This window comes from Trachurus trachurus, assembly GCF_905171665.1.
Source record: "Trachurus trachurus genome assembly, chromosome: 9".
Taxonomy (NCBI): domain Eukaryota; kingdom Metazoa; phylum Chordata; class Actinopteri; order Carangiformes; family Carangidae; genus Trachurus; species Trachurus trachurus.
In genome coordinates this window covers 710,716-734,769 of record NC_139895.1, presented here as the reverse complement: position 1 = coordinate 734,769, position 24,054 = coordinate 710,716, and the positions used below count along the sequence as shown (strand labels likewise).

The 24,054-nt window shown below is 44.3% G+C and overlaps 2 protein-coding genes across 2 annotated transcripts in view; one reads left to right on the top strand and one right to left on the bottom strand.

Moving 5' to 3' along the window:
- The window catches only part of pomt1 (protein-O-mannosyltransferase 1), a 187,590-nt gene that overhangs the window by 118,949 nt on the left and 44,587 nt on the right, over window positions 1-24,054 (top strand). The window lies entirely within an intron of this gene.
- The window catches only part of snapc4 (small nuclear RNA activating complex, polypeptide 4), a 36,073-nt gene continuing 15,623 nt past the window's right edge, over window positions 3,605-24,054 (bottom strand). The window contains exons 14-26 of the mRNA XM_083979790.1: window positions 23,109-23,215; window positions 22,923-23,016; window positions 20,723-20,818; window positions 20,498-20,601; window positions 18,475-18,768; window positions 17,635-17,844; window positions 16,224-16,934; window positions 14,146-14,760; window positions 13,148-13,261; window positions 11,493-11,606; window positions 10,542-11,238; window positions 8,759-9,069; window positions 3,605-3,909 (exon numbers count right to left, since the gene is read on the bottom strand). Coding sequence (XP_083835916.1) covers window positions 3,829-3,909; window positions 8,759-9,069; window positions 10,542-11,238; window positions 11,493-11,606; window positions 13,148-13,261; window positions 14,146-14,760; window positions 16,224-16,934; window positions 17,635-17,844; window positions 18,475-18,768; window positions 20,498-20,601; window positions 20,723-20,818; window positions 22,923-23,016; window positions 23,109-23,215 — 3,548 coding nt within the window. The 3' untranslated portion in view covers window positions 3,605-3,828. The remainder of the gene's footprint in view (window positions 3,910-8,758; window positions 9,070-10,541; window positions 11,239-11,492; window positions 11,607-13,147; window positions 13,262-14,145; window positions 14,761-16,223; window positions 16,935-17,634; window positions 17,845-18,474; window positions 18,769-20,497; window positions 20,602-20,722; window positions 20,819-22,922; window positions 23,017-23,108; window positions 23,216-24,054) is intronic.

Below are 24,054 nucleotides of genomic sequence, written 5' to 3'. Positions count from 1 at the left end.
ATCTATCTATCTATCTATCTATCTATCTATCTATCTATCTATCTATCTATCTATCTATCTATCTATCTACTATATCTATCTATCTTTTTTAAACACAAACACAACTCATTCTACTTACAGTAATGAGACAGTGATGAGGTCATCACCTGATGAGGTCATCACCTGAACCACATCTGGTTTTATAGGAAGATCATAAATAAAAATCACAGCTGGGATTAAACATCGACATTTCTTTCTTTCTTTCTTTTTATTTATTCCAACCAAAAAGGCAATTTCACAATTTGACAATATCATCACAACATTTCTTCCATTGGTTGGACGGGAGCAGGGGGAAGATACATCTTATATTACCTGCCCCTCACTCAATATCTAATTTTCCAAGTAATCTGTCACTGAGCAACATTCTTGCCATAAAACATACAAAACAAAGGAAACAAAATGACAACAACAACCAATCACCATAAACAAAACAAAACAAAACAAAACAACAACAACAACAAAAAACATAAACAGAACTTAAAGTTGTCTTATCTATTAATAATAATAATAATAATAGATTTTATTTGTATGGCTCCTTTCATGGCACTCAAGGTCGCCTCACAGAAATTAATTAGCTACATACAGAACATCAGAACAAAACAGCACATATAAAATATTAAAAACACAGCATAAAAGCACCAAGGAAAAAAACTATGAAATGAAATAAAACAAGTGCAGTGACTTAGATGTGATGAGCAAGTCGGAACAGGTGAGTTTTGAGTTGGGATTTAAACAGATTAATAGAAGTGATATTACGGAGGTCAGGAGGGAGTGAGTTCCAGAGCTGGGGAGCAGAGCGGCTGAATGCTCTGCTCCCCATGGTGGCCAGGCGAGCGGGGGGAACAGAGAGGTGAATGGAAGAAGAGGATCTAACTGTGCGAGCAGGTGTGGGGATGTGGAGGAGGTCAGAAAGGTAAGGAGGGGCGAGGTTGTGGATGGCCTTGAAGGTGAGGAGTAGAATCTTATACTGGATACGGTAGGTGATGGGGAGCCAGTGGAGCTGCTGCAAGGTGGGTGTGATGTGATGGGTGGACGGGGTCCTTGTGATGACGCGGGCTGCGGAGTTCTGTACAAGTTGTAGTTTGTGGATGGATTTAGTCACTGAGCAAACTGTAGTCTTACCATAATGTAAACAAGACAATAATGAAAACAAAAAACAGCATTATAAGAATCATTGGCTACATTTATCATCATTTCTGATTGCTGTTTCCTTAAACATGTTCTTGTCTTGGAAAACATTCGTACAAGTCTTCACTTCATTACTTTGAGAGTTCCATAGTTTGACTCGAGCTACAGAGATAAACATCTGTTTAAAATGAAACTTCCTCCTTTCTTCTTCATCCTCTGATCTAAGAACAAACTATTGTTGTATACTTTCTGGCAATATTCTATTTGTTGCTTTATACGTCACAGCCAGTGTTTGTGTTTCTACTAAGTCTTTGAATTTCAGTATTCCTGATTTAATTAACTTTATCCCTCTAAAACTGGTTTATAAACTCTTCCTGAGTTAAATGTTCTTGCTGTGTTGTTTAGGAATAAATATCAACATGTTTTCTTTGCATTTTTATTATTATTCAAGGTCTGAAAAGACTTGATATGTTTGTTATTTAGACTAGTTTAGTCATTTTCAGCCAATAAAAGCTCTAAATGACAATATTTTTATTTCAATTTTGGGAGAAATGTTGTTGGTAGTTGATAGAATAAAACAAAAATTAAAAATATAAATAATACATTTATTTTTACTCAAACACATACCTATAAATAGTAAAACCAGAGAAACGGATCATTTTGGGAGTGGTCTCTTCATTTTTTCCAGAGCTGTATGTGTATATTTTATTTTATCTTATATATATATTGCTGCTACATCTGTCTGCATTAAGTATTTTCTTTTAGAATGTTTGGAGCAGCTGACATGAATTTCCTAAAGTATCTATCTATCTATCTATCTATCTATCTATCTATCTATCTATCTATCTATCTATCTATCTATCTATCTATCTATCTATCTATCTATCTATCTAACAGAGGAAGTGGACTAGAGAAGTCAAACATGAATAACTGAAGAGGAAGCATCAGCTGACTGAAACAGGAAGTGATGTCACTGATGGATTCCTGGAAGTTTGGTGAAGTTGAAGTGAAACTGTGAAAGTCTGTTGTGTTTTTCTCAATGTGCTGTTAGTAACAGATGGTTTGATTCATAGTGTTACTCCGTCGTTCACCAGCTCCAAACCATCTGTCTTTACTTCATGTAAATTTGGAGTTGGTGTGTTCAAAATATTTTTCTTTTATGACTGTAACTAGCAGCTATTATTGATGGTCAAAAGTGAATTGCTAAAATTAAAGTGGTGGTTTGATGAAAACAAATTATCATTAAACCTAAACAAAACTAAACTAAATTCATGATATTTGGAAATCGTCCAATTAAGCAAGAGGTATGTTTGAAAATTGAAAATGTGGAAATTGAAAGAGTCTTCGAAAGTAAGTTCCTTGGTGTCTTAATAGATCACAAGCTCTGCTGGAAATCTCACGTGAAATATTTGTGCTCCAAAGTATCCAGAAGTATTGGAATTCTGGGTAAAACTAGACATGTTTTAGATCAGAAGTCACTTCAAATGCTGCACTATGCATCACTGATCCGTACTTATCTTACTGTGTTGAGGTATGGGGGGGAAACACATATAAAAGCACTTTACAAAAGATTTGCATTTTACAAAAAAGAGTCATAAGGATGGTTCATCATGCTGGGTACCTTGCTCATACAAATCCCTTGTTTTTAAAATCAGTTATTTTAAGATTTGAGGACCTAGTCAAATTCAAAACAGGTCAGATTTAGTTTAAAGCCTGGAATAGGTTGCTACCAATACACATCCAGAAAATGTTTATGGTCAGAGAAAGCATATATGATTTAAGATGGAACTGTAACTTTAAACAATCTACCATCCATTCTACCCTGAAAAGTTTTAGCATCTCTTTTTGTGGTGTAAAAATGTGGAATAGACTAGATGAGGATATAAAAATGTGCAATAACTTAAAACAATCTAAAAGTAAGTACACACATACACTCTTGGACAGTTATAAAGAACTGGACAGCTCATTTTACTATTTTTATTTATAATCATGGCCTTATTTCATATTAAAGCAATATGTTTTTAATCTTGTGAATTGTATGGAACTACAGATGTATGACATGAATCACAATGTGGCGGGGGGGGGGGGGGCTGAACTTGATCAGCTTTGCTTCTTTCAGCTCCTTCTCAAACTTGCACAGTATCATTATTATTGTTTTGTTTCTTGCTCCATAGATTGTTTGTCTTTTGATGTGCTTGTTTGAGACAAATAAAAATCAAATCAACTCAAATCAAACAGTTTTTTTCTGGCACGGAGCTCTGCCGGTGTGAAACTCAAGTCCTTGTTGTCAGAAAGAGTTCCACTCTCTGTGTTTTGACATTAACTTTATTGAATCAATTAATTTGAACAAACATGAATAATTAGCGACAAGACCTACAAAAAATAAATACACAACATTTTAGTGCAAATTCATTCTGAACGTGAGGTTCCTGAACGCACCGCGCTGCTCCATCACCAGCCAATCACTGCATTGATCCAGCTGACCTCTGACCTCTGACTCCGCCCACTCTCAACGTGAGAACAACAGAGCTGAAACCTGATCCATCAGTTTATAATCAAAAACCATTGATTTCATGATTTTTGTTCACGTTGAAACTGAAGAAGTTCAACACCTCAACACCGGAGGTTCTGATTGGACGCTGCTGCTGAGCCGCCGAGTCGTTACTGGTCTTTGCTGGTGGAGATGATTCCTGAGAAGTGATTGGCTGGAGCTCCGGCGCCGCCGCACAGCAGCAGACTCTTCTGGAGAACAGAGAGAACACAGAGGTCAGAGGTCAGAGGTCAGAGAGTCCTGGTCTAAACACATCAGTCGTCTCGTCTCTGCTGCTTTCACATCAGCCAGAAGACGTGACCAGCTTCAGCCATAAATCCTGTATTTAAAACCACATTAACTAAATGTAAATTAATATAAATGTAAATTATCTTCATCCCTCAATACTTTTAAGTTCAGACTGAAAGCTTAAAGCAGAAGTAAGCGATCCGGTGGTTTTGGCTAATGCTGCGTTCCAGGCAGGATTTTGAAACCGTAAATTACAGCTTCAAGTCACGACTTACGACTTTGTAGCGTTCCAGGCAACCCACTCGTGTTTCTCCGACCTGTTTTACCTGTGAAAGTCACTATAACGGCCACTCGTAACTTCTGACCCGTGAACTCGTACCAGATCGAACTGGTACGACTTCACAGGTCAGAAAAACACGAGTTACGAGTTGCCTTGAACGCACCATAACGTCTTGTCAGCCGATGGAGTTAGCAGCCCCCGCCCTCGTCATGGATCTATTGGTCCTCGTCCCTACGTCACCACATTCAGGCGCATCCCTTGGCTGCACACACAGAGAGGACTGCCCCTTTATGCCGTTCTCTCTCCTCATTGGATAAAGGTTGTAGGATACAAGGAAAGTTTTCTCCTGGGCTCAGAGCAGAGCAGAGTGACTGACAGACCCGTGTTTCAGACCAAACACTCTATAGAAGTGATTGCTGTCGGAAGATACAACTATTTAAGACTTAGATTAACACAAAAATATCGCTTACTTCTGCTTTAATGTAAATGAAAATGATCTTCATCCCTCAACACTTCTAAATTAAGACTGAAAGCTTAAACCTGTTAAATCAAAGTTCCTAATAGTTTCTTTTCCAGTATATTTGTCATTGGATCATTATCTCTTGCTCATACACTCACTCAGTCAAATACAATTATTTTATATTTATACACACCCATGTTTTTATTTCTGACTTCTTTGAGTGTTGCTATAAAATGGCACTTGTATTGCTTTTTTTTTTTTTTTTTTTATCTTCTGAATGTATGTATGTATATTTCTTGGGGAGGAGCTTTGTATCAGCCCATATAGGGTTTTTTAACCTCTCCCGCACTTACTATTCTTGTTTAATTTTCTGTTTTTTGTAATTGTCGTTTTTTATGGTGCAAATAAATAAATATGAATACTAAATAGTAAATGTGGTGGTTTGTGTCCATAGGCTCCAGAGCCCCGAGGCAGCGCTGCTCTTCTGTCCAATACACACAGGAAGCTTCACTTTACATTCACACTAACTAATGCTACTGATACAGCTGTTAGATTTCATCACTGAGACCAACATTTATCTCCTAGAAATAATTTAACCAGCCGGTGGTAAACCTCTAAAAACCTGCGGGTAAGTTAATTAGCGATCGTCTTTCCCCCCGGGATGAGGACGGAGGTTGGCCGGCCGAGCAGCTCTCTGGACGGGTGGTGTCTCTGTGACGAGCCGTTGATCTGCTCCACAGGTGGAGCTTCACTTCTCACAAAAAACATCGGAGCAAACGTCTAAACAGCCTCATGTGGATAAACCCACCGCACACTGGGATCTAAACAGCTACTTTCTCACATGGAGAAATATTAAAACTTAAAGGGATAGTTCAACATTTTGGCAAATTGGCCCATTGCCATAATCCCTATAGTCATAGCAGTAGGTTCGTTACCTTTAATTGTCGGTGCAAGCTGTTTTTAGAACGGCGGAGCAGAGCCGTGAGCTGCTCAGAGCTACGCTATGGAGGCTCATTATGGGATTTCTTGGTTTCCCTCATCAAACTCATCAAATACAAAATCCCAAAAATCCAAAACGCTTTCGTGGACAAGTTGTGACCTGCACATTCACCACGCTATGAGATAATAATGGAACGTTACGAAACTGAGTTGTTTTAGAGGGAAATACAGAGACTGCTGCTGAAAAACTGTCCCTGAAGGCAACGCGCATCAGCGGTTTTGCATGAATTTCCCTCTAAAACAACTCTGTGTGGTAACGTTGTAAAATGTTCTAAAAATAGCTTGCACCGACAATTAAAGGTAACGAACCTACTGCTATGACTATAGGGATTATGGCAATGGGCCAATTTGCCAAAATGTTGAACTATCCCTTTAACAAAGTTACGTAATAACAGCAGCGCTACAGCCAGAAATAAAACAGCTGCCGGTTGCCGCGAGGTGCATTCTGGGAAACTTGTCATAGTCCTCGGTTTGAACCGTCTGAACCAGAATCGGGACACCACCACTTCACGTGTACGCGCAAAACAAAGCGCTGCGTTCACACCAAAAGTGACTTGAGTCGGGTTGCAAAGGGGCGGAAAATTTCCAGAAACTTTCCATGGGAAGTTAAACTGAGGAATTTTGGAAATATTCCAAATTGAAAACTTGCCATGGGAATTATGGGAATTTATGGGAATTATTGGGAATTAACTGGAAATTGGGGGTAATTTAAACAAACTGTATCATATCTAAACATAAATGCAAATATTTAGTTTTGTCATAAGCAGACATCCATGTAGAATAATACAATTAAAAAACATTTCAACTGATTTATTTGTGAGTAGAACTTTATCAAGTTTTAATTCTTGTATGAACAATCAATTCTTTTACTGAACAACAAAAACATGAATGTTGAGTAAAATATTACTCCCCCCCCCCAATAAAAAAAAGTAAGCAGTGTGCTGTGTGCATGTGATTGAGATATTAAAGTGCACTTGCATTAAATCTGGTTGTTTTAGCCAAAATTATGCTACAATATATTTCCCCCAACTATATTTAAATTCCCTGTTCAGGGCCAACCTTAAATTTTGTAAATTTCGTATTTATTCCTGTTTATTCCCATATATTCCCGTTAATTCCCATATATTCCCATAAATTCCCATGGAAAGTTTCCAACTTTAAAAATTCCCGGAATTTTGCAACCCCAGACTTGAGTGACCGCGGCGACCGGCTGCCATTCATTTTTAACGTACGCTGGTGACGAGGAGCGACGCGATGTGATTTTATGGCTGTTGGTGTGAACGCACAGTAAAGGGGGAATTCACCGTAACCAGTGGTTCTCAAACTTTTTTCGTCATTCCCCACTTTGAACAAGTGGGGATTTTCAAGCCCCACTTCCTCCCGTCGCCCCAACAAAAATCTTGACAAATTACTCCAAATTTATTGAACTTACTAGCACCAAGTATATCAGTCATATTTCATAAGGAGTCAAAATCAAAAACATGAAATAACACAAAGTTCAAAAAGAGAAAATAAAAGTGCAGATCAAAAACGAAAAGTAAAAGTAGGCTACAGTCAAATAATGAAACAGTGTTTCATTTGCAATCTGTGCAATTAGTGTATTAGTGGCTGCAATGTGCCTGTTTTGCACTGCACATCCTCAGGGTTGCAGGCTTGAAACTGCCTCAAGTCATGCTCAATGTTGAGCTGTGTGTGTGTGTGTTTTCATCTCTCTCGAGTCTGACATAAGCTATAAAACGCACACAAATATGATCGATCGCATTTGTCAATCGCTGTATTTTATTTTGAAGGTGCTTTATTTTGATAATATTCCGGATTCTCTCATTGTTTCATGTGTGACTTCCTGCCAAGATTGACGCGTTCGCTCGCGGCTCGCGCACAAAACTGACCAGGCGCCGAACCGATCGCTGCAGGGCGCGACTTCCACCACTGGTCTGAACTACACAACCAGTACTTGAGCAACGAAGGGAAGCGGTCTCTGTTCCGCGCTATTCACGGTGCTTCGGCGTCCGCAGCCTGCTACCAGAGCCAGTCTCTATTAGAAACTCTCTGCTGCTGCCGCTGCTGCTGCTGCTGCTGTTGCTGCTGCTGCTGCTGCTGCTGCTGCTGCTGCTGCTGCTGCCTTGTTGTCCCGCTGCAATTAACATCCCGACGTCAATCATTGTTTTTGCGCTTAAGTTCCAGGTTTTTTTCTCCCGGTCTCCTAATGCTTTATAATAATTTTAGCTATCCATTATTACTTTGTGTGTGGGTGTTTTGTTTAGAGTGAATTATCTTTGTTGTCAATAGCATTTACAGTAAGATAGGCATGAAATCGAAAATTTCCTCCCCGTTCGTCGCGCCCCACCTGTCATGTCTCCGTTCCCCACCAGTGGGGCGCGCCCCACACTTTAGCGGCGTTCACACCGGACGCGATAGACGCGAATGGAGCGGCAACTCTACATTGAAAATCAATGTAAATGGCGCGATGACACGCGATGCAGGCGGAGGCGGCGCGAATGGAGCGTCTGGAGCGGCGCGAATGAAGTTGAAAATATTGAACTTTTCAGGCGGCATCGCGCCGTGACGTCCAATCAGCGACGAGTTCAAGCCGACGACGTCACTTCTCTGTACGGTTGTTTACACTCAGAACAACATGAAGGAGAAGCTAATTGTATATGAGCTGTGTGTGGCACCGCTGCCTCTTCTACACAGTGAACACACACACACACACACACACACACACACACACACACACACACACACACACACACACACACACACACACACACACACACACACACACACACACACACACACACACACAGTGAACCCAGACACGACGGCGGTGGTTTTCCAGTGTTTCTGAGACTTGTACAGCGGTAGCTACAGTGCAGCAACGGTGGTGATATCAGCCACGATCGACGTGGAAAGAGAGCGGGTTGAGACCGGTTTTCAAATGAACGGGCGGAGCGTCTAACGCGAATGAGGCGTCTGGCGCGGTTGTATTCACGTCTATCGCGTCCGGTGTGAACGCCGCTTTTGAGAAGCACTGACCGTAACTATAGAAACCAAACCTCCACAAGCTGCTCACCTCGGTCCTCCTCCTCCTCCCCTTCTCCTTGATCTTCTTCAGCAGCTGCTCCTGCTGCTCCTGCTCCTCCTGCTCCTTCTCCTTCTCCTCCAGCGGCTCCTCCTCCTCTCTGATTGGCTGCACGGTGGCCAGCAGGGCGGGGACGGTGAAGCAGGACAGGAAGCGCGCCTTCAGCAGCCGGTAGGCCGCGTTACCAGAGAAACGCTCCGCCACCACGACGCGCACCGCCGCCACAAGCTCCTCCTCCTCCTGCTGCTCCTCCTGCTGCTCCTCCTGCTCCTCCTCCAGGAGGTTAGAGCCGCCAGAGGGAGCTGGAGGGACACGAAACAAACACACCTCAGACCGGAACTACATCAGCTGCTCCACATCTGGGGCCTCATTTATAATTGTGGATACACCTTTTTTTTTTTACACCCTTCTTCCCCCGTTTTGTGCGTACGCACTTTTCTCCGCCAAATTTTGGATTTATCAAACCAAAACCTGACGGGGAAAAAGTGCAGACATTTACACCCATTTTGACCCTGGCGTACCGTGATTTACACCTTTTCTGAGGAACAGGAGGAATTGGCGACACCGTTGCTGAGTCAGAGAACTGCAGTGTGAGAGGGAGAGAGGAGGACTACAGTCGGAAACTAGCCGTTGGCTAACACCGGCACTTTTACATTTTATTATGTCCATTAATGTGCACTGTCCTCCTTAAATAAATAAAAAAATAATAATAAAAAAGGAGCGGAGTACATTTAGAAGAGCACAGTAGGATTTTTTGAAGTAATTGTGGTAGTGGTGGACCGTTGATGCTGGCAATCCAACCCGCTCTATAGGAACACTAGGCTTTATGTTAATTGATAAACAGAGCGGATTGAGGATTTTGCTTTTTTGATTAGGCTATGTGTGACGTCCGACAAGGATCAAACCATCCAAGTTTAAAACACATTGGCAGCAGCTCACACTGATCTGCAGCTACTGAGACTGTTATTATTCTGTCACCTGAGTTAACGAGGTGCACGTGTGTTTGGAGCTGACGAGAGGAGAGAATAAAGAGCGAGACAACGCGGCCCTGAGGAGGAACTGTGAAGGACTCAGCTGTAATGGAAAATGACCTAAACCGAGTCCAGTAGAGCTGTAACTGTGTAGTGGAAAGGCGTTCAAAGTAATGGTAACTATCCTGGAAATCCTGCTCTACATTGTTTTAACATAGGTAAAAGAAAAAAAGAAAGATTTTCTGGGATAAAGGGGCAGATTACATAAGATTCTTCTTCCTTCTGCTCCCTTTTGTTGAGATTTGGGAGGTTTTTGTTTTTATTGTAGCTTATTAAAATGCAAGATCATTTTTCTGACTGATTTATTGCCCGATGTCGCCGTGTATCTGCTTTCTTTCCCCCATCCTCCGCCCGTTGTCTTCGTTGTCACTTTGTTGTCACTTTGTAGCCGCTCCACAGAGCACATGGCTAATTAAATATGCACGTGCTGACCATATATGGCGTTCCGGGGGCTGAGTAAGAGGTGTGTTCACGTGTGCACCGTTCTTGGGTCCGGTGTGATTAATCAAAGAGAAATTGCGGAGAGTTGTGCTGCGTACGCACAGTTTGATTGATCTGAAAAAGGTGTAAATATTTTGGGTGTACGCCATTTCTGGCTTTTCGCCGTACGCAAAAATTTTGTAGCAGTTTTACACTGTTTTGATAAATGAGGCCCCAGGACTCTACACCTGTTCCTACTCTCCACTGACTACCTGTGATCAGAACTCACTTCCTGCTTCCTGTCAGTAACAGGTGTGTCTTACCTGTCTGGTGGTCGGAGGTGGAGTCTGGCAGGTCGGGTGTGGGCGGGGCCTCTGGTCCGGTCGGGGGCGGGGCCTCCGGTCCGGTCGGGGGCGGCGAGGGGGCGGAGCTTCGGCCGAGCAGCTGCAGGGACGATGACATCAGAGACCTCTTGGCTCGTAGCAGCGCGGCGAGCGTGGTCAACGTGCTGATGAACGGCGGCAGGTAGGGCAGAGCCACGCCCCCTCCCGGCACGGCCACGCCCCCTCGCCCACTCAGCCAATCACAGACGGCCGCTGGGGGCTCCACGAACATGAGGGAGGGGTCGAACTGCAGCGCTGAGTCCTCCAGCGCCTCGGCCTTATAAGGCAGCGAGGGAGGAAGGAGGGGGAGGGGCTGTGGCGGACAGGGGGGGAGGGGGAGGGGGAGCGGGAGGGGGCGGGGCTTAGGAGGAGACGTGGGCGGGGCTAGACGACTGAGACCAGACACAGGAAGTCCAGGTAAGAGGAGCTGCCGAGGGGGCGTGGCCACGGGAACCATGACCCACATGATCTGAGCAGGAAGTGACCGCAGCCCCGGGGGAGGGGCCTGCAGCCTAGGGGGCGGAGCCTCCGTCCTGACGACTTCCTGTTTCATCGGAGACACACGACGGCGCCGACGCTTTCGAGGAGAAGGTGAAGACGAAGAAGAAGAACTCCTTTTCCTCTTCTGTTGTTCAGCCTGGAAACACGACACACAGGAGGAGTCAGAGGAGGAGGAGGAGGAGGAGGAGGAGGAGGAGGAGCTAGGAGTCAATCAATCAGTCAATCAATTTGTTTATTTCGGGCATGTCAATTTAAATCATCATCATCACACTTCATCTTAGTTCAAGTAATACAATACACATGGCCGAAAGGGAAAGCGGGAGAAGCAAAAGCTGATCTAGTCCCGCCCCCAAAAGTCAAGGGGAGGAGCTAGGAGGAGAGAGGTCTCACCTGAACCTCCTGCTGAGCTCTGGCCTTCTGACTTGGTTTTCGGACCCTCTTCCCTTCCTGGACCACACCTGTACAAGCCCCACCCACAGCGTCACTTGCCCCACACTGTTTGTCCTGAGTCAAAGGAGACAGAAGGAAGAGTCAACGGAGACAAAAGGAAGAGTCAAAGGAGATAAAAAGAAGAGTCAACAGAGACAAGGAAGAGTAAAAGGAAGTGTCAAATGAGACAAAAGGAAGAGTCAACGGAGACAAAAGGAAGAGTAAAAGGAAGAGTCAAATGAGACAGAAGGAAGAGTCAACGGAGACAAAAGGAAGAGTAAAAGGAAGAGTCAAATGAGACAAAAAGAAGAGTCAACAGAGACAAGGAAGAGTAAAAGGAAGTGTCAAAGGAGACAGAAGGAAGAGTCAACGGAGACAAAAGGAAGAGTCAAAGGAGATAAAAAGAAGAGTCAACAGAGACAAGGAAGAGTAAAAGGAAGTGTCAAAGGAGACAAAAAGAAGAGTCAACGGAGACAAAAGGAAGAGTAAAAGGAGATAAAAAGAAGAGTCAACAGAGACAAGGAAGAGTAAAAGGAAGTGTCAAAGGAGACAAAAGGAAGAGTCAACAGAGACAAAAGGAAGAGTCAAAGGAAGAGTCAAAGGAGACAAAAGGAAGAGTCAACGGAGACACAAAGAAGAGTAAAAGGAAGAGTCAAAGGAGACAAAAGGAAGAGTAAAAGGAAGAGTCAAAGGAGACAGAAGGAAGAGTCAAAGGAGACAAAAGAAAGAGTAAAAGGAAGAGTAAAAGACAGAAGGAGTCAAAGGAAAAGTCAAAGGAGACAGAAGGAAGAGTCAAAGGAAAAATATTGTCTGGTCTGCAACTTATCCAACTTACCTGAACAAACTACTGTTTATTTTAGAAAAGATATCTAAGAACGATCTCTCGCTCCAGTAGACTAGAACCATCTGCACCCCTTTTTATGAAATATTCAATATTGCCCATTCATAAACTTAATGTCTTCCATTCATGCTTGTTTGTGCATAAGTTTATCAACGCTAAACAAAATCTTCCTGACACTTTTCAACATTTTTTTACTTTTTCATCTGACCTCCATTCATATTCAACTAGGCATAGTGTCAATCTTCATTTACCCTTCTGTCGAACATCTGGGCATCAATCTAATATTACTTTTAGAGGTCCAAAACTCTGGAATGGTTTGGAGGTGGTTCTGAGGTCAACAACATCTTATACATCCTTTAGAAAGTTACTGAAAAAACACCTCATGTCATAATCTTCAGTGTTATCTTTCTGTTAATGTTAATTATGCTTTCTTTTTCTTTTCTTTTGTTTGTTTGTGTTTCATAGTTTTTCTATGTTGCACTGTACATTTTATTGTTTCATTTCTAATTTGTTTATCTTGAGTTAATGTAATTCTATGATGAAGGGAGTGGAACTTTGTACAAGCCTTCTAGGCTTCGTTCCCTCCTTGCACTGTTTTAAAATTGTGCTAAATAAATAAATCAAATCAAATCAAATCGAAAAGTCAAAGGAAAAGTCAAAGGAAACAAAAGGAAGAGTCAAAGGAGACAAAAGGAAGAGTCAAAGGAGACAGAAGGAAGAGTCAAAGGAAGAGTCAACGGAGACAAAAGGAAGAGTCAAAGGAGAGAGGTCTCACCTGAACCTCCTGCTGAGCTCTGGCCTTCTGGCTTGGTTTTTGGACCCTCTTCCCTTCCTGGACCTCACCTGTACAAGCCCCGCCCACATGGTCACCTGCCCCACACTGTTGGTCCTGAGTCAAAGCAGACAGAAGGAAGAGTAAAAGGAGACAAAAAGAAGAGTCAAAGGAGACAAAAAGAATAGTCAACAGAGACAAGGAAGAGTCAACGGAGACAAAAGGAAGAGTCAACTGAGACAAAAGGAAGAGTCAAAGGAGACAAAAGGAAGAGTCAACGGAGACAAAAGGAAGAGTAAAAGGAAGAGTCAAAGGAGACAAAAGGAAGAGTAAAAGGACGAGTCAAAGGAGACAAAAGGAAGAGTCAACGGAGACAAAAGGAAGAGTAAAAGGAATAGTCAACGGAGACAAAAGGAAAAGTAAAAGGAAGAGTCAAAGGAGACAGAAGGAAGAGTCAACGGAGACAAAAGGAAGAGTCAACAGAGACAAGGAAGAGTCAACAGAGACAAAAGGACGAGTCAAAGGAGACAAAAGGAAGAGTCAACGGAGACAAAAGGAAGAGTAAAAGGAAGAGTCAAAGGAGACAGAAGGAAGAGTCAATGGAGACAAAAGGAAGAGTAAAAGGAAGAGTAAAATGAGACAAAAGGAATAGTCAAAGGAGACAAAAGGAAGAGTCAACGGAGACAAAAAGAGTAAAAGGAAGAGTCAAATGAGACAAAAGGAAGAGTAAAAGGAAGAGTCAACGGAGACAAAAGGAAGAGTCAATGGAGACAAAAGGAAGAGTAAAAGGAAGAGTCAAATGAGACAAAAGGAATAGTCAAAGGAGACAAAAGGAAGAGTCAACGGAGACAAAAAGAGTAAAAGGAAGAGTCAAATGAGACAAAAGGAAGAGTAAAAGGAAGAGTCAACGGAGACAAAAGGAAGAGTCAAAGGAGACAGAGGAAGAGTCAAAGGAAGAGTCAAAGGAGACAGAAGGAAGAGTCAAAGGAGAGAGGTCTCACCTGAACCTCCTGCTGAGCTCTGGCCTTCTGGCTTGGTTTTTGGACCCTCTTCCCTTCCTGGACCTCACCTGTACAAGCCCCGCCCACAGCGTCACCTGAACAAGCCCCGCTCACAGGGTCACCTGTACAAGCCCCGCCCACAGGGTCACCTGAACAAGCCCCGCCCACAGGGTCACCTGAACAAGCCCCGCCCACAGCGTCACCTGAACAAGCCCCGCTCACAGGGTCACCTGTACAAGCCCAGCCCACAGGGTCACCTGAACAAGCCCCGCCCACAGGGTCACCTGAACAAGCCCCGCCCACAGTGTCACCTGAACAAGCCCCGCCCACAGAGTCACCTGTACAAGCCCCGCCCACTTCGTCCTGACTGCTCGTTACCACCTCCTCGCTCCTCCTCCCTCGTTTCCTCCTTCGGCGACGACCTTTGGGGGCGGAGCCAGGCGTCTTTTTGGGGGCGGGGTTTGTGCACCTGGGGTTGGGGTCAGGACGAATAATGGTGTAGTCGTGGTCGGAGTACGAAAGAGCAGGTGGGCTCTGACTGGCTGATAAGAAGGAGGACGCGGTGGTTGGACGTTTGCGTTGAGGAGATGGAGCAGGTTTCCTCCTGGCGTTCACCTGAGAGGAGGAGACATGACATCATCAAGGTGAGTCAGAGGAGGAGTCAAAGGAGACAGAGGAAGAGTCAAAGTACTGAGAAGGAAGAGTCAAAGGAAACAGAGGAAGAGTAAAAGGAGACAGAGGAAGAGTCAAAGTAGTAAGAAGGAAGAGTCAAAGTAGTAAGAAAGAAGAGTCTAAGTAGTAAGAAGGAAGAGTCAAAGGAGACAGAGGAAGAGTAAAAGGAGACAGAGGAAGAGTCAAAGTAGTAAGAAGGAAGAGTCAATGGAGACATAGGAAGAGTAAAAGGAGACAGAGGAAGAGTCAAAGTAGTAAGAAAGAATAGTCAAAGTAGTAAGAAAGAAGAGTCTAAGTAGTAAGAAGGAAGAGTCAAAGGAGACAGAGGAAGAGTCAAAGTAGTAAGAAGGAAGAGTCAAAGGAGACAGAGGAAGAGTCAAAGTAGTAAGAAGGAAGAGTCAAAGGAGACAGAGGAAGAGTCAAAGTAGTAAGAAGGAAGAGTCAAAGTACTGAGAAGGAAGAGTCAAAGGAAACAGAGGAAGAGTAAAAGGAGACAGAGGAAGAGTCAAAGTAGTAAGAAGGAAGAGTCAAAGTAGTAAGAAAGAAGAGTCTAAGTAGTAAGAAGGAAGAGTCAAAGGAGACAGAGGAAGAGTAAAAGGAGACAGAGGAAGAGTCAAAGTAGTAAGAAGGAAGAGTCAATGGAGACATAGGAAGAGTAAAAGGAGACAGAGGAAGAGTCAAAGTAGTAAGAAAGAAGAGTCAAAGTAGTAAGAAAGAAGAGTCAAAGTAGTAAGAAGGAAGAGTCAAAGGAGACAGAGGAAGAGTCAAAGTAGTAAGAAGGAAGAGTCAAAGGAGACAGAGGAAGAGTCAAAGTAGTAAGAAGGAAGAGTCAAAGGAGACAGACGAAGAGTCAAAGTAGTAAGAAGGAAGAGTCAAAGGAGACAGACGAAGAGTCAAAGTAGTAAGAAGGAAGAGTCAAAGGAGACAGAGGAAGAGTCAAAGTAGTAAGAAGGAAGAGTCAAAGGAGACAGAGGAAGAGTCAAAGTAGTAAGAAGGAAGAGTCAAAGGAGACAGAGGAAGAGTCAAAGTAGTAAGAAGGAAGAGTCAAAGGAGACAGACGAAGAGTCAAAGTAGTAAGAAGGAAGAGTCAAAGGAGACAGAGGAAGAGTCAAAGTAGTAAGAAGGAAGAGTCAAAGGAGACAGAGGAAGAGTCAAAGTAGTAAGAAGGAAGAGTCAAAGGAGACAGATGAAGAGTCAAAGTAGTAAGAAGGAAGAGTCAAAGTAGTAAGAAGGAAGAGTCAAAGGAGACAGAAGGAAGAGTCAATGGAGACAGAGGAAGAGTCAAAGGACTCAAAGAGTCAAAGGAGACAGAAGGAAGAGTCAAAGTAGTAAGAAGGAAGAGTCAAAGGAGACAGAAGGAAGAGTCAATGGAGACAGAGGAAGAGTCAAAGCAACTTGGTTCTCACCTTGGCTGCAGCAGCTTCCTGTAGAGCTCTGGCCTTCACACTCTGTTTCCGAACCATCTGGCCTGCCCCCTCCTCTCCGACACCCGCCTCCCCCTCTCCGACACCTGCCCCCCCCTCACCGACACCTGCCCCCCCCTCTCCGACACCTGCCCCACTAAACTCCGCCTTCTTCTGACTGCGGCGGACGGCCTTCTGTTTCTGGCCCCTCCCTCGGGACGGACCCAGGGCGGGGGGGGCTTTGGGTCTGGGGGGGGCAGGAGTGGTCACCATGGAGACAGCAGCAGCAGCAGGAGGAGGAGCTAGCAGGGAGGGGGGAGGAGGTGGGAGGAGCTTCAGCTGCTCCTCCTCCCACCCCTTCCGCTGCAGCATCCCTGCTATCGTCCTGGGGTTCTTCACCGGGGGGGGGGCGGGGTCGGGGGGCGGGGTCACGATGCCGCTCCTCCTCTGACCAATCATGTCCTTGCATCCGGCCGTGTCCACGCTCATGGCCTGCAGCAGGAGCAGGAAGGGGGGGGTGGAGGAGAGGCCGGCGCTCTGGCCCCACCCCCTCAGGGCGTCGGCCGCCGTCGTCGTGCGGCTGCGCGTCGGCAGCAGCACGTTGCCGATCCAGGGCGCCACGGCAACCTGCAGCTGGCGGTGCAGGCTGCAGCTCGCCGCGTCTCTGCCCCCCCCCGGCCGCTGGACCCTCCCTGGGGGGCGGGGCCTGCTCACCTGGAGGGAGGGAGTCAAAGGAAGAGTCAAATGAGACAGGAGGAAGAGTCAAAGTAGTAAGAAGGAAGAGTCAAAGGAGTCAGAGGAAGAGTCAAAGGAGTCAGAGGAAGAGTCAAAGGAGTCAGAAAAAAAAGAGTCAAAGGAGTCAGAAAAAAGAGTCAAAGGAGTCAGAGGAAGAGTCAAAGGAGTCAGAAAAAAAGAGTCAAAGGAGTCAGAAAAAAGAGTCAAGGGAGTCAGAGGAAGAGTCAAAGGAGTCAGAAAAAAGAATCAAACGAGACAGAAAAAAGAGTCAAAGGAGTCAGAAAAGAGTCAAAAGAGTCAGAAAAAAGAGTCAAACGAGTCAGAAAAAAGAGTCAAAGCCCATCAGGCCAAATGGCCGTCATAAAGATCTAGTAAATTAGAGGCGCCTCTTAGTATTAGGATGGCTAATTTTCAAATTGAATACAAGGTTATTGTTTTATATTTATACATTTCACATTTTTTACCTTTTAATCATGTTTAGAGATTTTAGATTTTAACACATTTTTAGATTTAATCATGTTTTAAAGTTCAAAATGATACTATGTAGTCAAAGACAAAAAATGGAAAAGTCAGGGCGTACCACTTTATTATTCTTTCAGGGGCCCAGAATCGATGTGCTAATAAATCTGCACGTAAGGGAGTGAAGTGTGCGGTCTCTTCTTTTCTCTTTTCTGCTCACCTGGAGGGACAGGTAGGCGCTGAGCTGGTCGGCTGACACCATCACCATGGTAGCGCTGTGTTGCTCCGCCCCCCTCAGCTCGCGGGGCGTCGGCGCGACGACCACGGAGCGTCCACGCCGCCCCACGACGGTGCAGCGCTCCGGCTGCCGGCCGGCGGCGTCTTCAGGGGGGGGCCACTCCACCGGGCAGGAGCTCAGAACCTGAATCATCTGTTAGTTCAGACACACAGAATTACTAAGGGTGGGAGAAAAAAAATCGACTCACTTAAAGGGATAGTTCACCCAAAATTTAAATTTCTCTGAGTTACAGCGGGGCTCCGTGCAGCACTGCATGTCCATATGACGGTTGAGAACGGAGCTCACTTTTCTTCGTAACAAAAAGACACACCAAAAAACATCCAAATACCTCCATGCTGCTCGTATGTAATGTCCGTCTTGTCTTCTCGAAGATCCTCTTCCTGGTTCGTCTAAATTTGACGAACTGGGAAGAGGAGCTTCGAGAAGCTTCCGCTACAAACAAGCTTGAAACATAGACTTATTTAATTTATTTCAGAACAGTTTCTCATGTTGGGGCTTCAATACAAGAGGGACATTACATACGAGCAGCATGGAGGTATCTGGATGTTTTTTGGTGTGTCTTTTTGTTACGAAGACAGTTGGTATCCATTTGCAACCGTCATATGGACATGCACTGTTACGCCGAGACCCCCTGTAACTCAGAGAAGCCACGGAGGACTCTGAAACTTCTCCCAGCCCTTAGTCCACATGAGGGGGAGGAGATAATGAGTGCAATTTCAATTTTGGGTGAACTATCCCTTTAATAAACAAAACAAAACAAACCTGCTCAGGTGAGTCTGCAGGAATCCAGTCCTGTATGGGAGGCAGGCTGTACTCCTCCTCCTCCTCCTCCTGCTCCTCCTCCTGCTGCTCCTCCTTCTCCTGCTTCAGCACCAGCTTCTCCTTCTCCTCCTCCGGGTCGCTGTCCATGTACGGCACCACCTGCTCCTCCTGCTCCTCCTCGCTGCTCGGCTCCTCCTTGATCTTCACCAGCTTCCTCCGGATGTTCCTCCTCACGGGGGAGCTCTTCTTCCTGGCTGCTCTGCTCCTCCGCGGCTCTTTACTCCTGCTGCTTTTCTGAGGACGGAGAGTCGGATCAAGAACCTGTGAGCGATCAGGTCCGTCTGTCCGACTACCCATTTCTCAGACCATACATTTCTTTATTTTTGCGTCCATTAGTCCGACCTCCCACTTCTCCGACTTAAAGCAGAAGTAAGCGATCCGGTGGTTTTGGCTAATGCTGCGTTCCAGGCAGGCTTTTGAAACCGTAAATTACAGCTTCAAGTCACGACTTACGACTTTGTAGCGTTCCAGGCAACCCACTCGTGTTTCTCCGACCTGTTTTACCTGTGAAAGTCACTATAACGGCCACTCGTAACTTCTGACCCGTGAACTCGTACCAGATCGAACTGGTATGACTTCACGGTCGGAAAAATACGAGTTTCCTTGAACGCACCATAACAGTCCTCGTCGCTACATCGCCACATTCACGGCGTTCCTTGGCTGCACACACAGCCCTTCATGCCGTTCTCTCTCCTCATTGGATAAAAACTGTAGGATATGAGAAAAGTTTTCTCCTGGGCTCAGAGCAGAGCAGAGTGACAGACAGACCCGTGTTTCAGACCAAACACTCTATAGAAGTGATTGCTGTCGGAAGATACAACTATTTAAGACTTATAATAACACAAATATGTCGCTTACTTCTGCTTTAAGTAGCCCTAACCCTTAACCTTACCCTAAACCTAACCTTAACACTCTGAAAAACATTCGAGAAAAAATAACTAGCTAACGAAATAACTAGCTAGCGGGTGTTGCTATGTTAACCCAGATATTAACCCGGATGTTGACATGCGTGGGTAGGCGAAGAAGAAGGGGGCGTTCCTAGCTGCGAGAACGGGAACCCCCCTAACGACAGGAACGCAGCCGGATGATATTGGGCAATGCAGCACCTTTCCGTCGGATTGTGTGTGTGTGTTTACTGTGAAATGATCCGCTGGTAACAGAAACTTAGTTTGGACGTCTTCTGTTCATTTCCATGCACCAGGAGATCAGGATGTTTACGGCGCTACACGCTGGTGCTCATGGGAAATGGAGTCTTCCTTCAGGCAAAACACTACCGCTTTGGTCCACTGGCGCCGCCAAACTCAACCAAAACTGAAAGTTCTTAAAGCAGAAGTAAGTGATATTTTTGTGTTAATCTAAGTCTTAAATAGTTGTATCTTCCGACAGCAATCACTTCTATAGAGTGTTTGGTCTGAAACACGGGTCTGTCAGTCACTCTGCTCTGCTCTGAGCCCAGGAGAAAACTTTCCTTGTATCCTACAACCTTTATCCAATGAGGAGAGAGAATGGCATAAAGGGGCAGTCCTCTCTGTGTGTGCAGCCAAGGGATGCGCCTGAATGTGGTGACGTAGGGACGAGGACTGTTATGGTGCGTTCAAGGAAACTCGTAACTCGTGTTTTTCCGACCTGTGAAGTCGTACCAGTTCGATCTGGTACGAGTTCACGGGTCAGAAGTTACGAGTGGCCGTTATAGTGACTTTCACAGGTAAAACAGGTCGGAGAAACACGAGTGGGTTGCCTGGAACGCTACAAAGTCGTAAGTCGTGACTTGAAGCTGTAATTTACGGTTTCAAAAGCCTGCCTGGAACGCAGCATTAGCCAAAACCACCGGATCGCTGACTTCTGCTTTAAGTACTGCTTTAAATTTTGTGATACTTAGAGTAAGTTACTAATTACATTTTTTTAACAGGTAACTTGTAATTGTACTGGAATACATTTTTAAAGTAACTGCAGGTGAGTGTACCTGAGCAGCAGCGAGGGGCAGTTGTCTGCTCAGCTTCCTCCACTCCCTCAGACACTGAGCGTCAAAGCGGTTCGGGATCTCAGCGGCGATCTTCGCCCAACGACCTGCAGCCGCGCAATAGAGAGACAAACAGGAAGTGATGTCACAGTTCAGACAGACAGACCCCCCCCCCGTGAAGTGGGCGGGGCCTTGAAGTACGAGGCTGTGACTGTAACTGTGACTCACCGACTCCGTGTTTGTGGACGAGCTGCAGCAGCAGTTGTCTCTCCTCTTGGTCAAACGCTCCTCTCTTTATTCCATCCTTCAGACAGTCATGGTACCCACACACACACACACACACACACACACACACACACACACACACACACACACACACACACACACACACAAACAGACATTTGTTACCTGAGGAACACACACACACACACTCATTCGGAGTGGTAGAAGTGTCGGTACAAAGCTACATGTGTGTTGCACCTGTTGCATTTATTTCTGCTTTAAGCCAAGTTAAATTTAAGACTTTTTAAGACGTTTTTAAAGCCACTTGAAATAAAATTTAAAGCAGAAGTGAGTGATATATTTGTGTTAATATAAGTCTTAAATAGTTATATCTTCCGACAGCAATCACTTCTATAGAGTGTTTGGTCTGAAACACGGGTCTGTCAGTCACTCTGCTCTGCTCTGAGCCGAAGAGAAAACATTTATCGTATCCTACAGTTTTTATCCAATGAGGAGAGAGAACGGCATGCAGGGCTGTGTGTGCAGCCAAGGAACGCCGTGAATGTGGTGACGTAGCGACGAGGACTGTTATGGTGCGTTCAAGGAAACTCGTATTTTTCCGACCGTGAAGTGGTACCAGTTCGATCTGGTACGAGTTCACCGGTCGGAAGTTACGAGTGGCCGTTATAGTGACTTTCACAGGTAAAACAGGTCGGAAAAACACGAGTGGGTTCACTGGAACGCTACAAAGTCGTAAGTTGTGACTTGAAGCTGTAATTTACGATTTCAAAAGCCTGCCTGGAACGCAGCATTAGCGAAAACGACCGGATCACTTACTTCTGCTTTAAGACCGACTTCACATTAAGCACAAATGCAAAAAAAAAACCCCAAAAAACAAACATCACCACATACATAGGGTTAGGGACAATTTTACCCACTTTCCTATGTGGTCCAAGGTAAAGCGACTGCTACATGAATGAATGGGGGGGAGGAGGGGGCTATGAGTGAATGAGTGACATCATTTAACAGCTGTGTAGTTGTTCAGAGGAGATGATAAACTAAAAAGGACACGTTTGCTCGTTCGTATGTTTCCATCCAAAGTGATTCAAATAACTGGGAAATGAGGCGCATTAAAAGACATTTGAGTTCTGTGTGTTTCCATTAAAAGTACAGACTTTGGTGAAAACTACAAACTCGCACGAGTTTTCCGCAGCTGTCCTTTCAAAATAAATGCATAAGACTTCCGAAAAAAAAAAAAAAACACTGACTCGGGAGCTGGTGGCGGTAAGAGATTTAGCGTTGACGGCCGCCACTAACTTCTCTATGTCGAAATGTTTCCAATTATTTTGAGATTTGAGACTAATTACAACCATAAAATACCACTTACCAAGTGTTAACATTTTTAAGACGTTTGAAAAATTGATTTAAGACATTTTAATGCCGATTAAGGCCTTGTTTTTAGATTAATGAATTCAATGCCTTTTAAGACTTTTTAAGGATTCGTAAGAACCCTGGTCATGCTGCGTTCATAACAACTCGGAGGTCGTAAATCCCAACTCGAAAAAAAAAAAACATGTATACCTGAAGGAAGTTTGGCGTATTGTGGCTCATCGCTGAATATACACATATAATGTTACAGCCTTGATAACAGTTAAACCTTATTTCCGTCACATACGAGGAACACAATTTCACGTGTGTTATGGCCTTACAAATTTATATTTATTAATGTGAATTGAATGTGTCTTTGGTCTTTTGGTGCTATCGCAAATGTGTGTATTGTCTTACAAATGTATATGTCTTTGGTATTTTACCTCATTGTTGCTTTTTTTTTTAAGGTTGCCTTTTATCATCAGGCAGAGGGACTGAGGATGAAAACTAGCTTTTTTAGCTAACTCGGGTGCATTTACATTTGTTTTTTACAATGTTTTATTAATGTACATTGTCCCTTGTCAAATAAATTAAACTGAAACTGAAACACCATACAACAATCACAGCTTAATATAAACGTATTTCATATAGGTTATACTGCAGTAATACACAAAAATATGCATTAAAACCATAACAAATAACTTCAAATGTCTAAATTCTAACCGTTTAAGACGAGGGCCGCCATGTTTTGATGTTGTCGTGACGTCAAGTCGGAAAGTCGGAGCTCTGATATGATACCTGAGTTTCCAACCTGTAATTTCCCTCCTCAGGACTCACCTGTCTCTACAGGCGCTGTCCGTCCGACCAGGAACCTCAAACCGAATCTTGCACCAGTTCTTCACCCCGTGACGAGACACGGCCTGAAGCAGGAGCTGAGAGACAGACAGGTGAGGGTGAGACAGGTGAGGGTGAGACAGGTGAGGGACAGACAGTCCCGAGTGTCTAAGCTCCGCCCCCAGCCTACCTGGTCCTCCTCTTTGGTCCACGGGCCTTTCTTCAGACTCGGGTCCAACACCTGGTTCCACCTGTAGATCAGCTGAGCAGGGTCCCGCCCCTCCATGAAGTAGCTCACTGAGAGACAGACAGGTAGACAGGTGAGACAGACAGGTAGACAGACAGACAGACAGACAGGTGAGAGACAAACAGGCAGGTAGACAGACAGACAGACAGACAGACAGATCAATCAATCAATCAATCAAATTTTATTTATATAGCACCTTTCAAAGCAAACAGATGCCGTTCAAAGTGCTTTACATTTTGACTGAACAAATAGGAGGTAAAACAAGAAAAGCAAGGAGACTAAAGCACGAAGATTAAAAACAACAAGAAAAAATAACAGCCTCAAACAACAATACAATTTTACAAAACAAAATAGAAGATGCAGGATAAAAATAGGAGAAAGATAACAATAAGAAAGAATATAAAACTGTAAAACAGAACAAAAAACACTGTGAGACTATAGCATAAAAGCCAGATTAAAAAGATGGGTTTTTAGCCTACGTTTAAAAGTGTCAATGTTTGTAACTCCTCTCAGATCCTCTGGCAGGCTGTTCCACAGCTTTGGGGCATAGTGGCTGAAAGCAGCCTCACCAAATGTTTTGGTTTTGCTCTGAGGGACAGTTAAAAGAAAGGAGCCAGAGGATCTGAGGGGCCTTCCTGGTTTATACAATAAAAGCATCTCTGAGATATAATCTGGTGTAAGTCCATGGAGTGCTTTAAAAACTAATAAGAGAACTTTAAAATCAATACGGAAACTAACAGGCAGCCAGTGTAAAGACTTTAAAATTGGCGTGATGTGTGCTCTCCTTCTGGTCTGAGTGAGGACTCGTGCTGCAGAGTTTTGAATCAATTGCAGCTTGTTTACGGCATTCTTGGGTAGACCAGAGAGGAGAGCGTTGCAGTAGTCTAGC